Genomic DNA, 18,905 nt, shown 5'->3' with positions numbered 1-18,905 from the left:
CGAACTCCCATGCACCCTCCAGGACCCTGCTGAGGGTGTAGAGCTGGTCCAGCGTTCCACGACCAGGACGGAAACCACACTGCTCTTCCTGAATCCGAGGTTCGACTATCCGACGGACCCTCCTCTCCAGCACCCCCGAATAGACCTTGCCGGGGAGGCTTAAGAGTGCGACTCCCCTGTAATTGGAGCACACCCTCCGGTCCCCCTTTTTGAATAGGGGGACCACCACCCCAGTCTGCCAATCCAGGGGGACTGCCCCCGATGTCCATGCAATGTTGAAGAGTCGTGTCAGCCAACACAACCCCACAACATCCAGGACCTTGAGGAACTCCGGGCGGATCTCATCCACCCCCGGGGCCCTGCCACCGAGGAGCTTTTTAACCACCTCGGCGACCTTGCCCACAGAGATTGGAGAGCCCAGCCCAGAGTCCCCAGGCCCAGCTTCCTCAATGGAAGACATGTTGGTGGGATTGAGGAGGTCTTCGAAGTATTCCGCCCACCGACCCACAACGTCCCGAGTCGAGGTCAGCAGCACACCATCCCCACTATAAACAGTGTTGGTGCTGCACCGCTTCCCCCTCCTGAGACGCCGGATGGCGGACCAGAATCGCTTCGGAGCCGTGCGGAAGTCTTTCTCCATGGCCTCTCCAAACTCCTCCCACACCCGAGTTTTTGCCTCAGCAACCATCCGAGCCGCATGCCGCTTCGCCCGCCGGTACCCATCAGCTGATTCCGGAGTCCCACAGGCCAAAAAGGCCCGATAGGCCTCCTTCTTCAACCTGACAGCATCCCTCACCGGAGGTGTCCACCAACGGGTTCGAGGGTTGCCGCCACGACAGGCACCGACAACCTTGCGGCCGCAGCTCAGATAAGCCGCCTCGACAATGGAGGAACGGAACATGGTCCACTCGGACTCAATGTCCCCCACCTCCCCCGGGATGTGTTCGAAGTTCTGCCGGAGATGGGAGTTAAAGCTCCGCCTAACAGGGGACTCCGCCAGACGTTCCCAGCAGACCCTCACAACACGTTTGGGCCTGCCAGGTCTGACCGGCATCCTCCCCCACCACCGGAGCCAACTCACCACCAGGTAGTGGTCAGTGGAAAGCTCAGCACCTCTCTTCACCCGAGTGTCCAAGACATACGGCCGCAAGTCCGATGAAACGATGACAAAGTCGATCATCGAACTGCGGCCTAGGGTGTCCTGGTGCCATGTGCACATATGGACACCCTTATGCTTGAACATGGTGTTCGTTATGGACAATCCATGACGAGCACAGAAGTCCAACAACAGAACACCACTCGAGTTCAGATCAGGGCGGCCATTCCTCCCAACCACGCCCCTCCAGGTCTCACTGTCATTGCCCACGTGAGCGTTGAAGTCTCCCAGCAGAACAAGGGAGTCCCCAGGAGGGGCACCCTCCAGTACCCCCTCTAAGGACTCCAAGAAGGGTGGGTAATCTGAACTGTTGTTCGGCCCGTAAGCACAGACAACAGTCAGAACCCGTCCCCCCACCCGTAGGCGGAGGGAGGCTACCCTCTCGTTCACCGGGGTAAACCCCAACGTACAGGCACCGAGATGGGGGGCAACAAGTATGCCCACTCCTGCCCGGCGCCTCTCACCGTGGGCAACTCCAGAGTGGAAGTATGTCCAGCCCCTCTCAAGGAGACTGGTTCCAGAACCAGAACCATGCGTTGAGGTGAGACCGACTATTTCTAGCCGGAACCTCTCAGCCTCACACACTAGCTCCGGCTCCTTCCCCACCAGCGAGGTGACATTCCACGTCCCAAGAGCCAGCTTCTGCAGCCGAGGATCGGACCGCCAGGGTCCCCTCCCCCGGCCGCCACCCAACACACATTGCACCCGACCCCTATGGCCCCTCTCACGGGTGGTGGGCCCATGTAAGGGGGGACCCATGTTTCCTCTTCGGGCTGAGCCCGGCCGGGCCCCATGGGTAAAAGCCCGGCCACCAGGCGCTCGCCATCGTGCCCCCCCTCCAGGCCTGGCTCCAGAGTGGGGCCCCGGTGACCCGTGTCCGGGCGAGGGAACGCTGGATCCAATTATTGTACTCATCATAACGGTCTTTGGGCTGCGCTTTGTCTGGTTCCTCACCTAGGACCTGTCTGCCTTGGGTGACCCTACCAGGGGCATAAAGCCCCAGACAGCATAGCTCCCAGGATCATTGGGACACTCAAACCTCTCCACCACGATAAGGTGGCAGCCCAAGGAGAGGAGTATAAAAAAATAAAAAATAAAAAAAAAATAAAAACTTAAATTAATAAATTAATTTGGAGGACTCCCCATTGCAAAGTATAAAGTTTTTCAGCATAGCTTGTTGACTGTTTTTAAAGCTTGTCATTAGTTTCTTAAAGCGCCCCTAAAGTGGCCCTTTCTCTTCTTTTGAGTGGCCCTCATCAAGAGACGGACTGCTGTGAGTATCCGTCTTGCCTTCTAATAGGCTCTTTGAGCAAAATACGTGGGTGAATCAGCTGTGTCTGAATAAAAGGTAAAGTATGTTTGAAGCACATGTTCATAATCAAACAAAGAAAAAAAAGACTTTTGAACATGTGCACATTTGCTAGAGGTGGATAATCCAGGTTCAGGAAGTAAATTGCAAAAACATAGATTAGTTCCAACCATTTGAAAAGGATGAAGGAAAGGGTTTTCTTTTCTGGACCTGGATTCTCGAACACTATTTTTCCTTTTTTAACAAATTGAACCATCATAACCACCATGTTTTATTGAGATTTTTATTGAAATTGATGTTTTTCTTTGTTTAAAAAAAATGAGTGTTTGTTTTTTTTTGTAGATTATTGGATGCATTTGTAGTCCCCCTTTAATCTGATCCTTGAAAATAACATCCAACTCCCATCAGAAGTTGCTTTATTGGTTAATAGAGTCCGCTTGTGAGTAAATTGGATCCAGTATAAACACAGCTGCTTTTATGAGGCCTTAGAAAATTTTCAGAACATATTACTGACTAAAAAGTAACAGGAAGAACAAGAGGAAGGTCAAAGATAAAACTGTGGAGAATTTTAAAGTAGGGTTGGGTTACTAAACAACTTTGCAAGCTTTGAACATCTTACAGAGTTGCAGCCTACAGTGGCTGTCCACCTAAACCGTTGGTGTAGGCTGAGCAAAGGCAATAATAAGAGGAGCAGGGGGGAGGCTAATTGGTAACTCTGGGGGAGCTTAAAGAGTGCAGTTCGGAGACAGGACAAGTATCAGTTATACCTTCTGCAAATCTGACTTTTATGGAAGAGCAAAGAAAAAAGACAATTTTAAATATAACCCTAGATAAAGAGGTCGTCTTTACAAAATTTACATTTTGGGACACAACAACACTCTCTGCATAGAAGACGCTCTGGTGAGGTGAAAACAAAATAGATTTTTTTTTTTTTTTTTTTTTTAGGCCTACATGGATAATGGCATGTGCTAAAAAAAACCATAAACACATAACATCAGGAAAATAACATCATCAGCATCAAGCTGTAGAAATGCTTTTCTAGTGCAGGGAGCAGAAAGTTGGCCAGACCATAAGGAGAGATGAGTGGAGTAAAGAGATGTCTGGTAGACAACTGACCAGAGGTTTCAAAATACTTGAGGCTGGGTGGAACCTCTCTTTCCTGCAGAACAACAACCTTTGACAGGGCCGCAGCTACAGAAAATGGTTTAGATGAAAGCATGTCTGGTGTTAGAACAGTCCTAACAACATTTAGCTGGGAATTCTTGGCATCATTTGACAATGTCTGACGGAAATTGGTAAAGATTTAAAGGCCTTTAGATGGACGACTTGTGGTAAAAGGTTAAGAGGAGTTAAACATCATGGAACACAGGCCGAGAAAGTAAAATCACTGCCAAACATTATAAATAGTCAAGTTGGAAAACATATTTTCAATCTTTGCGACATTCCCTGTCTCTCTCTCCAGAGATTATATCTTATTCAAAAAATGGTTTCGTCTGCACGTCACATTCCTACAAGAAACTAGAACCTATCATTTAGTTGAAGAAAACATGAACCTTGGAGTAGAGGAGCATGGAAGGACTGATTGATCTGACTTAAATCTATCGACGGAGGCTTATGGATCAGTGGAAAACAGGACTTGAATGATACAGAGCTTTTTGGCTTGTCTTTTAGGGAATTTATTCAGATATTTTCCTTTAATAGATTCCAAAGCTTCAGACATTACCTTCAAGCTACAGACCAAACATAGAAGATATTCATAACATTTTTTACACAGTATTATCCAGTAACACCTATCATTGTAAGATATAGAGACTTGCATTTTTGCTGCAAATGCAGCGGTATGCATTTTGATGTATGTCTGGCAGTCTTCACTTAAAGGTTCAAAACTCTTTCCCCATTTTTTAAAGTAGCTTAAGCTAAGTCAAATAGGATAAAGACTCCTGCTTTGATTTAGCTCCGGGCCTTAAAAGGACATTTTTAAAACATGAATAAGTCAGATTTAAACCACTCCATCTATGCTTTGTCTGTATGTCTAGAGTTCTTTTCCAGCTAAAAGGGGAATTTCTGTTCCAATCTTAACTTTTAGATAAATATTCTTCTGAGATGCCCAATGTTTAACTAAAAGCATCCTTTTCTCAGCTCTGACCAGCTTCCCTACTGAAGGAAATCATCCCTACAGCATAATACCGCCACCACTGTGTATGAACATCGGGAATGTGTGTTCAGGTTAATATGTAATGTTAGCTTTCTGCCACACACAGTGTAAGAAAAAAGTTGTTTGGAACCACATTACCTTCTTCTGCATATCTGCTACTTGCCTTCCACGGTTTATCAGAATCATAATCAGATTCTGGACACTTTAAAAGGTTATGGGGAACTTTTAAAGTGCATATTTTCTCTTTCTTCTTCCTAATTTTTCACCGGGTCAGATTTGTAGAGTGAAGAAATATTCATTATCCTATAAGTTCTACTTGACATGTGGATCTATGCTGCTTCTTCAGAGGTCTGGTGGATTTCCTGGTTGCTTCTCTGATGGGTTTTGATACCTTATTAGATTTAATCAGAAACAGCTTAGAGAACATTTTCTCTTATTTTGGGGTTTCACCGAATTGGATTGAATGTGAAAGCATGCCATACTAGTTGGTGCTGCTCTATAACACAGAATTCAAACAAAACACTTTAACGTTATAGCTGTTATAATTCAAAAAGTTTTTGTATTTGAATGCTGCTAGATAAACTTACTTTCGAAGAAAAAAATTAGATAATATTTTTAAACCTATTTAATTAAGTTTACATATGACATAAAAAAAACCCTCTAAATAGTTCCATGAAAAACATTTTTTATCTACCCTGACACTGATCTGTTTATGACCACTGACATCTTTTTCATTTCAGTTCCACATTTTTTTCCACTAAACACATCCAGAATGTCACAACTTTTCCCCCCTCCAGGACACCTCGCAACACACAGAGGAAAAGTATTTGGAATTTGCTTGTTTGCCCTGCCTGTCCAATCAAAGGCCTTATGTGACATTTACTGTACATGCGGTCACCAGAAGCTATTTTTAAGTGACTTGCTAAAACAAAGGGGGCATTATTTTGATTTAATAGATCCTATGTTAAAAAAAAAAAATCCAAGAGCTCAGTTGGTTAAAGTGTTAAGCTGTTAGAAATAATTACCCTCACTCCTTGGTGTTACATAAAACCCTGCCTGCTGGGTTTGCACACAATAGAGCAGCCAGAGCTCCAAGCTGTAGCTGTGTCTGGCCTCTACCTCTGTCAGTCTAACTATACTAACAGGGGGCAACATTTTCCAGGCTGCTTAACAGCCTAACATTTTACAATGGGAAAGTATTTTCTCAAACGAAAACACTGCCACTCGTCATTATGTGCACATTTCCTAAGTGACTGTAAACAGACTTTTTATGGCTTATTTGCTAAGAAAACTTTAAAATGTGCAACAAATGTAGGACTTCGACCACAATAATGACCACTCAAAGGTGAACTCAAATACATTAAAAGAGCAAACAAACATTTTTGGTATTTTGTTTGATACTATGTATGGATTAATTCATAGAAGTCCATTTTAAACTATCCCAAATGGACATTAAGGCTACATAGATGTGAAACCCAGAGATCTAATTCTGACCTCCTCCCCTTCATGTCACTGCTGTGCCATTCTCCCCCACAGAGCAACCTTGGACCTCCTCTCTGAAAAGGTGGTCAGCCTGCAGTGCCCCACACATCGCATGCAGCTGTTCTAAAATGGACACATTATAGACATGTAACATAATACCCAAAAATGACCTTATTCTATCTCAGCCAGTTTAAGTCAAAGTTAGCTTTATTTCCTTTTGAAAGGCCTGGCATGAAAGACAGACAGAGCAGTCAATAATGCTCCATTCGGCAAAGCGCCAACTGCTGATAGTCCAACAGGCTGAAGAATAGCTGCTAAATTGTGCGGTTTCAAAAGTTTTGATGCAGGCAGGGTACATCAAAAGATGGAAGTGATACTGTTGAAGGCCAGCTGTTTCAGTATAAAATGCATGTGAGGGAGTACATGAGGGCCAAGGTTTGAGGCAAGGTATGTGCATCTGTGTGTGTCATGAATAACTCTACAAAACACAAAACTTTCAGTGTCAAGTGGAGATTAGAAAGATTTGAACACATTTTGTTTTTCAAGGAAGATTTTCAAAACTCCTGGTAGACACAAAACTTTAATCTAGTAAAAAACTCGGACAACGGCCTTTATTTATAATGTAAATCAGTACTTTTTGCAAGATTTTGGAAAAACAAAAACTTCTTAGGTAATCACAAACTTTATGATTGTCTGCTACCACCTGCTGGTCACATAAGAGTATAGGTTGTAGTCAAACTCATTGTTGCTAACACACACACACACACACACACACACACACACACACACACACACACACACACACACACACATATATATATATATATATATATATATATATATATATATATATATATATATATATATATATATATATATATATATATATATATATATATATATATATATATATATATATATATATATATATATATGCTTTATTTATATGTTCTTAACCCAATAGGACTAGCAGAATGAGATAAAGAAAAAGATCATGTCAATTTGCCCAGGACAGGAGATATGTCAGATATATCAGACACATGATTATTCCTTATGTTCCTAACAGAGCACTTCTGCAGGTTAACTGGTGGTTCCTAGAATTTCTAAAAGTAGAATGGGAGGCAGATCTTTTAGTTATCAGGCTCCTCTCCTGTGGAACCAACTACCAGTTTTAGTCTGTGAGGCAGACACCCTGTCTACTTTTAAGGCTAGGCTTATAACTTTCCTTTTTAATAAAGCTTATAGTTAGAGTGGCTCAGGTTATCCTGAGTTATCTCTATAGTTATGCTGCTATAGGCTAAGAGTGTTGAAGGACATAGGGACCCCACATTTCATAATTCTGGCTCATTCTATCTCTATTCTGCCACTCTGCAGAACCTGTTAGTTCAATCTCTTAATTTATGCTCTCTCTGCTTTTTCTCATAGAAGCTTAGCCCCGTCTGTACCTGTTTGGCTGTGACACTATCCTGGAGAAAAATATCAGCTGTGCTGCTGCCATCAACACCTTTGTTTATAGATGTTTGAGATCAGCCTGTTTTTCAGTGTAGTCCTGTTTCTCTGACCGTGACTGAGTGGATGTGCTCTCTTCGTCCTCTGGCATGGGAGCTGCCTTGGAGCTCGTCTGCCTGGCTGTGTGTTTCCTGGACGGGGCCGCCTTTTACAGCTGCTTTTTGTATCTCTGCTTCTGTCTCCTTGAACCCCAGTCGGCCTCGGCAGATGGCCGTTCACACTGAGCCTGGTTCTGCTGGAGGTTTCCTCCTGTTAAAAGGGAGTTTTTCCTCTCCACTGTCGCTACAAGCATGCTTAGTGTGAGGGATTGCATCCGAGTCAATGAGTCGATGCAATCAACTGGTTTTCCTTAGAAGGAGAACTATGAATCAATTTGACTGTATGATCTGGTGCAATGTAAAGTGCCTTGAGATGACATGTGTTGAGAATTGGCGCTATATAAATAAACTGAATTGAACTGACGTCCCACCAAATCTTACCTATATCATTCTTCACCACCTTGGGAGGTGGCTCCCATTTTGACCTATTCTGAACAGATGTTTCTGTACAGTAAACCAGCTACTTGCTTATGACATACCCTGTATTCTTTTCCTGCTGGTATCTTACACCCTAATGTTGCTCTGTTGCTTAAGGTCTTAAAATAAATAAATAAATAAAATTATATATATTTATATATATATAATATTTTTTTTATATATACATTTTTTTCCAACTGATGACAATAAATATTGTTACACATCACAACCTCAAGGGGTCACTGTTTACTAACTTTATGGAACTATGCTTACTTTACCAATTTGATTAACTGTTAAAGTGGTCAATGTTCACTTATCTCTTTTTAACTTATTCAAATTGCATTAGTTACACATGGAATTACATGTGTAGATCTATCTATCTATCTATCTATCTATCTATCTATCTATCTATCTATCTATCTATCTATCTATCATCTATCTATCTATCTATCTATCTATCTATCTATCTATCTATCTATCTATCTATCTATCTATCTATCTATCTATCTATCACAGCTGCATCTGGCAAACAGAATGTGGCTCCTGGTTAGCATCAATCAATGGTGTCTTTGATGAGGGTGCAGGTTTTTGTTTGTCAGTACAGTCATTAAGGATTCCTGGTTTATAGCAGTGTCTTGCAAAACAACTGATAGTTGTGTGCAGATCAGCAATCCAAAGTTCTTTTTATCTAAAAACTGCTTTGAAGTGAACAACTGCCAGGCTTTGAAACCAAGCAGTTTTGGTCACATTTCAAAGAAAATCTCGAGGAATCTCAGAGTCTGTTTTCATTTACTGTCAAAGCTGTATTGGGTCTATAAGCTCTAGGAAAATGGACTATAAACAAGCTAGAGTTTCTACATCCTATTAAGAAATGAAGATGCTAATGCACTTCCCTGGACAACTTTCCAAAGCTTATAGTTAGTAAGTTGGGACTTACCTCATTTTTGGATTTGGCATTACTGTTTGAGTCACCGGCTGATGGACAGCTTTACTTTCCAGATCAGAGGGGGAAAATGCTTTATAGAATATTTGCTCTTGCTTTTTTTAGGACTCCCGACTATAAATAAGCCCTTGAAAGTAATGTAATGAAAATTCAGTCTGAATCAGTCAGTGGATCCACATGGAGCCATGATATGGCTAGATACAGCTCCCAAATAGTGTTGACCTACTGTCCTCTTTAATCAAATGGATCTGTGTTGGAGGAACACTGCAGCATTGTGACTACAGAGTTGATCCTCTTTTTCAGTGCTGTTACTCTGAAATTATCATTTTGATTTCACATCAGAAGCCAAGCCTTCAATTCAAACTGTTCAAGATATTGTGACTGTTACTGAGGTGCGTGTTCTACATTTTCATGACTGTAATGACTGATTATATATGCCCTGCATTTTAGTTGAGAATAAATACATGATGTTAAAATAAGATGTCAAAAAATTCACTCTAAATAAAAGGAAAAAACAGCTCATGCAAGGGTTATGCAAGTGAATTTTGATTCAAAGTGAAAACTGTCGTATTATTCCAGGTTTGCGCTTTGCATCAGATCCCTTCATCAAATATAGAGGCTGGGGTGGCAGTATCATGCTGTGGAAATATTTCATTTTTCTTCCACTTGATCGAAAGTTGCTAAAGAAAAAATACCATATACTTTACAGGCAGAGCTAAGCAAGGAGGATTTAGATCAAAGCACATTTGTGTATTGGGATTTCCGAGACAACGTCTAGAACTAAAATTGAGAATCTGTAGCAAAGTGTAAAAATTGCTGCCGATGAACCTTCTTCATCTGATACGACTGGGCTTGTTTTGCTAAAGTTGGTAGAGACATACCCAAAAACTCAAAAAGGCCTTTTTTCACTAGCGTTCAGAGCCTGTTTCATTTTCTTGATGTGATTTCAAACCAGTCACGTGTTTCCACAGATAAAAAGAGGTAAACATAAACTATTCGCCTATAGAGTACCTGATTCTTTTGGCAAACAAGTGTGTTTCTCTTAACAAATTTTGAAAACATTTAAACAATATATTTTTTTTAAACAGGGTCTGCACAGTGGTGCAGTTGGTAGCACTGTTGCCTTGTAGCAAGAAAGTTCTGGGTTTGATTCCTGCAGTCATTCTGGATGGAGTTTGCATGTTCTCCCTGTGCATGCATGGGTTTTCTCTGGGTACTCCGGCTTATTCCCACAGTCCAAAAACATGACTGTTAGGTTAATTGGCTAAGTGCATGGTTTTGTGTCTTTGTGTGTCTCTATGTTGCCCTGCGACAGACTGGTGACCTGTCCAATGCATACCCCGCTGCTAACCCATAGACTGCCACAGATAGGCACCGGCCCCACTGCGACCCTACAAGGACTAAGCAGGAGAAGATGGATGGATGTTTGCAAAAAAAAACTTAATACACATTGTATATGCAGTGTAAAACTACTGATTTCATTTACACCTTTTGATATGAAATATATGCCAAATAAAACTTAGCTTAATTCTCGTACTGATTCAACAATTTCTATTCTGTATTACCCCAATTTTGTTGATGCTTTCTTTTTTGCATTCGGCATCTGTGAGGTTAGCAGTAACTCATGCAAGTAATAAAGCTCAACCATCTTTCCACAATGCCTGTGTTGTGTAATACAAACAGTTGGTAATGTACACTGGGCTTTCAAAACATATGGAAGCGGCCGTCGGTTCTTAAAAAAAGCGCAAAGGTTTGGGAACCCAAAGTCAACAGGCTTGAGAATGAAAGTCCTTTCTGTGGATAAATGACTTAGAAGGTTAAAGGTTACTACTTCATCTTATGCTTCGCTATACAGATGCTCTGTCTTCACTGATGAACATTATCTCACATGAGCAAAAATAATTCCTAAAGCGCCTCCAGGGTCAAGGCAGGTGGACATATTTTCTGAATAATTCAAAAATGGGAAACTATCTGTCCAATCAAAAGCACTATATGTGGCAATCATGTCCGATTTTGTAAAAATGTGGTGATTATTTTGACTACTTGGGGTCACTAAAGCATTAACGATTAGAGACCCACGTCAATGATGTCACAGCAAAAATAATACATTAAAACAGGATGCATCATTAATGATGCATATATATGGTAGGACTTTATATAGCCAAGACCCACTTCAATTATTAACACATTGGCAGAGCAAAATTCTATTTTTGGATACGCAAACAAATAAAGCAATATAACAAATCTAAAATAATAGGAGTTTTAAGCTTGTATACTATTAAATTGAACTTTCCAGAATACATTAAGTACTGTTAAGATAAATAACATTGTGTGTTTTACGTCAATAATTAAGTAAAAGTTTCTAAATTGTTTACTTTAGCTTCCTTTTGCAGCCCTTTTTTAATGTCTTTATTTAAGTAATATGTAAACATCCCAAAACTCTGTAGTGGTAGAGATGATTTCCAAGGAACAGATTTTAATGTAGAAATGTAACTACACAAAATGATATAGGAAAAAAAAGAAACATTAAGTCTTTTTTTGGCTTGAAAGCAGATTTTTATTTTTCAGTGTTTCTAACTTCCTGTTTTAGTAAAACACATACAGCAGCTGTATGATTAGTAGCCATATGTAGCACCAGAGTTATGCATTTCTTACAGGTAACATTCAGGCCTCCTCCATACATGCATTTATATATACCATATTTGCATACAAACGTTATTTACATTTCATTCTTAAAAACATCTTTGGATAAAGCTGGGCACACAACCATACAATCTCTGTTCAATGCCCATTGAATACATCACACACTGTTTACAATTCAAGTATTGAAGAATAAAACAAACACACATATATAAGTTACAATGTATAGGTATTACAAAAACATACAGGATTACATTTCTACAAAACTAATGGCACATAGTGCGTCAAGTATTCTTTTAATTTCTGATACAGATCTTATAGCAAAATTGACTGTCATAAAAAAAAAGACAACAGCCAAAAGTTTTCTAGCTGCTCAGTGACTTATCATTTTCAGATGTTCTATAAAGTAGAAGAAGCTGCATTGTCTGAGGAGAAAATGTATTCTAGATCTGTTTTCCGACTTTGGTTAAAAGCTCAACATCTGCATGCCGTTGTGTTAGGTTACATGGTGGTTGCCCAGTAACAGTTGTTGATGAGGAGTTAGCTTCTTCTGTAGGAGGAGATTTCCCATCTACAGGTTCAGCTCATAGATCTAAGACTCGTGCATTAAAAACAGAACACTGACCTGCTTTATAAGCAGATCGTACATCAGCTGAAGAGATTTCTAACTATGTCATTCCAAATGATGAAGGCTCTGCAACAGAAAGTTTTACTCTAAAAGTCAATATTTTTCCTTCTTTAGATCAGAGGTAATTCCAGTGGTTAAAAAAGCACCATACATTCAGGTTAGTGGTTATATAATACATTAATAGAGTAAGTTTTTTTGGCAAAACAGACTATGTTTGCTCTGCTGATAGTAGTCATTATATCAAATAAAAACAATATACTCAAAAATAAGTACAGAATAAATACAGATAAACATAAATATGTTACAACACTTTTCAGAGTAGAGTTGCTTGTGAGAGGTAGGGTTGTGAGTATCTAAAACAGGCCAATGGAGTGGGTGAGGTGAGACCCCACACCTGAAACTGTGACGTGTACTGTAACAGATGAGAACATGTGCATCACTGAATAACACTTTTTTTTCTCCATTAAAAGTTAAACTATAAGTAATCGTCAATTTATTTGTCCTCACGGCAAAGGTGTTTATTTGAACAGTCTATGTGGCTCTCAGTTGCATTTAAACGCTTGACACATTTGTTGGCAACCCAGGTAAAGATGTGAAAAAGCTCCTCGTTTATTAATGGAACATAATTTAGAGCGCCAGGATCCTTTCCTACGCCATTATTCCTCTTTAGCTCACCTCCAAGGACTTTTACAGGATTTTGGTCTTATTACTAAGTTCGACATCAAAGGGGGGGTCAACATTTAGATAACAGCATTGGTTTGGCAATATTGGCTCATTATTCTAGATGATTGCACTTTGTTTTACACTAAGCCCCCTAGTGTGTATTGTCCAAATCCAACGGTTTATTTTGCTGCATTAGACCACAGCACTACTGGAAAAAAGTCAACTACTGATATAAGTTGAGCGTCTACTGTATGTGATTATGACAGCGGCTGGGTTTTCTGCAGATTTTTAAAACTCAAGGCATATTTTCTTTTGAGCAGAATACAAACTATCAAAGTTAATGCGCCTTAACTTGCTTACTTACGGTAAGCCTAGTGCCATTCTCCCCGATTTACAACCAAAATCAATGGGAACTACCAGACATCCCTCCAATCAACAACAATTATTTAAGATTTTGAGAGGACTTCACCATTGAAATTCGCGAATGCTGTAGTTAAACTGACAATGCCCACGTGCATGGCAGTTGGATGTTGTAATGCATTGGGTAAAAGTGAAAAACTGTAGTTATTTCACCTTTCTGATTCATATTATATATTCAGTTCAGCCTGAGCATTCAGGGCCAGATCATTATTTATCTTTCTGTTAGCCTTTCTGGTATTTTGATTCCTTGGTTCATGTTTTGGATCCTCGGGGCCAGTGGAAAGAGGTTTTTGTGTTTGTCTCGTCTCCTGATCGTCCACTGTTACTCCCCCACGGAGTCCTCTGGGTTTTGGCTCTATATGTGGGGAGGTTCAGTTTTTATCTCAATAAGCCTGGCTCCAGGGAGGAGACCAGTTTAAAGATCCTGCATCAAGTTCTGGTTCCACGTCCTGTCTCGGCTACCCTCTTCCACTGAGCCTGCTCATCTGCACCTGATCCTGTCTGCTCCTGTGCGTGACCGCCTGGGAGCTCTATGATGCCTGGAAGCCTGGATCCTGCCACCTGTCTGTTCCTGTCTGTTCTGAATCCCTGACCAAGATCGGGTTCCTGCAAGACCTCTGGAACTGCAGCACCAGGGACATTCTTGGACTGGACTGTCTCTCCTTGAATACTGGGTCCATCTGTCAGCGCTTCATGGCAAATTCTGAATATGACCGGACTTCTCTTTTAAATCTATTCCTGATGAAATATACAGCAGTGGGTTTATTTGCAGCTACAGAGTTTCCATTTTCAGTTTATACATGGCACTTATTTCTATAATTTTAACAAGACTAAGACTCTGTCTTGGCTGAATTTATTCTCAAAACTAAATTACAAACTTGTAATGGTATGCAGTTCTTTAGCCATCTTTAGCAGGGATGCCGATGACAATCTACAAACTGAGGATGGAATACAGATTGCCGTAGGAGCATAGACAGCAACAATCAATCTAAAGTTCCTCTAAATGCACCAAAAGTTTTTTTTAAGTTTGACCTCTGATGCGAGGCAGGTCAGAAAAACCATTTTTTCTTTGCTAAGGTCAAGCTAACTATTTGAGAGATTCTACTGTCTAGGCTGTTTATTGATGGTTATAATACTTATAAATCCTGTCAAAGCCATTAATGGTGTATACCTCTGACATTGTAGCAGTAAGAAAACTATTCACTTATTAATATTTTACTTGTGCACCTCCTGCAAAGTGTTGTCTGAAAAAAACAATTTTTTTTTATGAACTTTGCCGATAGAAAAGGTTGTTCTAAGATGGAAATGTTTCAGATGAAAATAAACTGGATGAGGATGCTTTCCTTCGGTTTTTATTCTTCCAAATCCACGGTGGCTAGGTCCTGGTTGGTAATTTAACGAACATTTCCAAACCACAAAAAGTGCCATAGCCAAATGACTGGAGAGCAAATAAAGCTGGCTCATCTTCTGTTACAATGAAATGCTGAACAGTGGCCGCATGCTGCAAAGGGGCCTGTCTTCTGTACCTTTAGCTGCCATCTGGGAATTGGAGACGTAAGTTGACCCTCCTCTATTTATGTTCACAGCCATCGAGCGGATTCAACAAATTACTCTTATTTTATATTCCTGCCCCGCTGAATTCAAACTGAATTCAAAGATCTGTTTTCAGCTCAGCTCTCAGTGAACTTGGAGGAGAAGACCGCTATGAGCGTGGGGAATGCACTTCCCACAGAAACCACCACAGCGGCCGTAAATTCTTGTTCCATCCTACGCAAAGAAATGAATGAGAGAGCAGAAAGTCGGCACAAGGGCAGCATTTTATGCAAAATGGACACTTGATGAATAACAGTTCATTGTCCAGCTCACTAAAGCTGAAACGACATGAGGTTTATAAGAAAAACCCCAACACATTGGTATCCCAGTGCCAGAAGAGGGGGCTGAGATAGCATAATTACACCACATTAAAACTTGAAACAACATCAGAAGGAAGTTCTTACCTCAGATCTGTGGACTTTAACAGAAACATAGTTCCCTTGAGATGTCCATTTGGCATTTGGAGCCACCTTAAGACCAGTTCCAACAAGGTTAATACTAAACTGGCCCTAAAAACAGAATTTTTAGAAAAGCAACTTAGTTTATAAAATGTTATCACAGAGAAAGAAGTATACAGCGTAACATTTTAAATGTTACTGAGTATCCAACAAACATAAAACTGTAAATATGAAAAGCAGTTTTTAGCGTTGAAAAAAATAAATAAGTTGAAGCAGGTTGTCGGGTCTTTGGGTTCTTTGCAGTCAGCAGAGATTTTTGCCTTAGAACTTTGTCACATTTACCATTTCTGACAAATCCAATTCTTATTCCATGGATTCTGACCTTAAGCTAGGCAAGTGAATGCCTTACTCTGGACTATTTTTTAGTGCTCCGACTTTTTTTTACCTAGATGAGTTGTCCATTCGATATTTGAGCAACTTTAATAAGTCGCTATAAAGAAAATGTACCCCTCATTTCTTAGACTTAGACTTAGACTTAGACTTAGACTTAGACTTCTTTATTTGTCATTTTGTATGCACAGGGTGCATACAGAACGAAATTGCGTTACATACAGCTTATGAACGTTGCATTGATATTTCACAATGGCACGAGTTATAGAAAAATACAAAAAGTGCAGCAGTGGTCAAAGTGTGAACAGTGCAGAGGATAAGAGACAGTGTGCAAGTTGCAGTGGTTCAGTGCAAAATGGCATTTGTGCAAAAAATGCGTTATTGAAAAATACAATGAGATGAACAATTTAAAGGGCTAAAAGTTAAAAGTTCAGCAGCATTTGATGCCCGATAATGTGCAATAGGTGCAGAGTTCGGATTGTGGATCAAAGGTTCAACAGTCTGATGGCAGTGGGGAAGAAGCTGTTGCACAACCTGGTGGATCTGCAGCGGATGCTGCGGAACCTCTTTCCAGAGGGCAGCAGGGAGAACAGTCCATGGTGGGGGTGTGAGGGGTCTTTGATGATATTACGGGCTCGGGACACACAGCGCTGTGATGAAATGTCCTTAATGGAGGGAAGAGGAGCCCCAATGATTCCTTCCGCTGTCCTCACCACCCTCCTCACATTCTTCCAGTCAGAAGCTCTGCAGCCTCCACACCACAGAGAGAGACAGCTGGTCAGAACGCTCTCTATGGTGCTTCTGTAGAAGGTTGTGAGGATGGGCGGGGGCAGGCGGGCTCTCCTCATCCTCCGCAGAAAGTACAAGCGCTTCTGTGCCCTCTTCACTAGAGATGAAGTGTTTACAGTCCAGGTGAGGTTGTCCGTGATGTGCACCCCCAGGAACTTTGTGCTGCTGACCACCTCCACAGCTGAGCTGTTGATGAGCAGTGGAGCATGGTGGGGGCGGTTTTTCCTGAAGTCGACGATGATCTCCTTCGTCTTCTCCACGTTCAGGATCAGACTGTTTTCACTGCACCAGTCCACCAGCTGCTCCACCTCCTCTCTGTAGTCCCGGTCGTTGTCGTCCCTGATGAGGCCCACCACCGTGGTGTCGTCCGCAAACTTCACGATTTCTTGTTTACTTCATTGGTTGATGCTAATGTGATTTACTTGTGCCCTTAGAAAATGCTTTGAAACCATTTCCAGACCAACTGATGCCTTCCTTTCTCACATATTCTTGAATTTCAAAAAGATTTTCAATAAGCCTTTGTAAAACTTTTACCCTATTTCATGCTGTCAGATAGGTTATTTATTCCCCCCCCCCCCCTTTTTTTTTTTTTAAATCTGCAGGTTTAAAAGTGATCAGGTCTAGTAGTGGGCAGTGATAAATGAACAATTCAAGGTTAATAAATAGGGATATCTAGATGCAATGTTTTAATTTCCAATACCAATACAGCAGTTTCAAGTATTGACCAAAACTGATATTGACCGAATACCATTTCAGTCATATAGATATAATTTATTTTCACTGCAAAAAATTTCAATCTATATAAGTCATTTTTTCTTAAAATAAGTGCATTTGTTCTTGAATTTAGGTGGTAAGTGAGACACTTTGCCAATTGAACAAGACAATTGACATTTAAAATAAGAAAAAACAATTACATTGTCTTATTTCAAGTGCATGTTATCTACCGGTAATTATCTTATTTTAAGAGCAAAACTATTCATTCTATTGGCAGATCATCTTATTTACCTGCTCAAATTAAGGGGAAATACCCTTAATTCAAGATATTTTTTTACTTATTTCTAGATAGTTTTCGCAGTGTAAGAGATTTGAGATGCAGGCTGATATATTTTGATTTTTATCAATATTGGATCGAGACATCAGAGTTTTTCCACATACAGAGAGATAACTGACAGATGACCTTTTTTAACTCTAAAATAAAATACTATTTAAAAACAGATTTTTTTTATTTAATGAGGTTATTGTTTTCTGATATGAACATTTGTTTGATGATTTTAGATAGCATGTGACATAAAAGCAAAGTTCAAGGCAATCAGTGAGCGGTCAAGTAATTTTAATAATACAGAACAACATATCCATAAGGTTTAACTCAAACCAACCTGTGGACACTTGGCTGCACTATAACAATCTCCGGCTGTAGCAAAAGGCACGGGCCGGCCGTGAATAGTCTGGGAAAACTGGAGGTCTGTGACTGGTAAACAAAAAGGCAGAGATCTTGAGTTAAACTGTGCAACAGCCAAAGTAAACACATTGAAAGCATCTGCTGAAAGAAAACAACAATACACAAATAACTGATGTAAATCTGCCAGATGTTCTTGCTCCATCTAGCAGAATTTTCCAAACAGTATTTTTCATATGAAACTGGAAAGTGATGTATGAAAATAATAACAAAAATAAAATCACAGCAAGTTCTTTGCATATTGTTTTCATTACACAGTATTTTTCTTGCTTCTTTTTCATTCAATTTAACACTGAAAGAAAAGTTTGACATTTCCAGTCTCAATCTATTTTGAGACCATTTCTTTCAAGCAAGATTTTTTTTATTTGGTCCAGTGTATACTTATAGGGGTTTAGAATATAAATAGCTCTAGATCTGTGGACAGGACCAATTTAATCCACTGAGATACAACAACAGCTGTACGCTTTCAGCCCATCATTAAATGCTAACTCTCACTTTCTTTTTGTCGTTTCCTTATTTTTTTATTAACAAGATTCTAGCATGTCCTATGAGAATACTACTAGTAATAATAAGATTTGCTGTTATTTTATCAGTTGTTTATTGTCATGGTAATATGAGGAAATAGCAAGACTCCCAGAGTTTCTTTCATCTTGGAATTTGTTAAATAGTTTTTTTATATCAAGATAACAAAACCTTATTTAAATAAAACTGTCTGACTAAATAACGTTTAGTTTGATTATTTTGTTATCATAGAATAGGATAGAAAAGAATAGAAATCAACTTTATTGTCATTACACTGTCACAAGTACAAAGCAACGAAATGTAGTGAAAAGTAAAGATAGTTCCTTTTATTGTGATG

The 18,905-nt window shown here is 40.2% G+C and overlaps 1 protein-coding gene across 1 annotated transcript in view; it reads right to left on the bottom strand.

Moving 5' to 3' along the window:
• Positions 1–13,888: 13,888 nt before the first annotated feature.
• The window catches only part of LOC119799131 (A disintegrin and metalloproteinase with thrombospondin motifs 20), a 103,359-nt gene continuing 98,342 nt past the window's right edge, over positions 13,889–18,905 (bottom strand). The window contains exons 29-31 of the mRNA XM_038308911.1: positions 17,967–18,058; positions 15,418–15,522; positions 13,889–15,187 (exon numbers count right to left, since the gene is read on the bottom strand). Coding sequence (XP_038164839.1) covers positions 15,098–15,187; positions 15,418–15,522; positions 17,967–18,058 — 287 coding nt within the window. The 3' untranslated portion in view covers positions 13,889–15,097. The remainder of the gene's footprint in view (positions 15,188–15,417; positions 15,523–17,966; positions 18,059–18,905) is intronic.

This window comes from Cyprinodon tularosa, unplaced genomic scaffold (genome assembly GCF_016077235.1).
Source record: "Cyprinodon tularosa strain WSP-4 unplaced genomic scaffold, ASM1607723v1 ctg65, whole genome shotgun sequence".
Taxonomy (NCBI): domain Eukaryota; kingdom Metazoa; phylum Chordata; class Actinopteri; order Cyprinodontiformes; family Cyprinodontidae; genus Cyprinodon; species Cyprinodon tularosa.
Note: the sequence above shows the minus strand (reverse complement) of the source record. Positions and strands in the feature narration are given on the sequence as shown.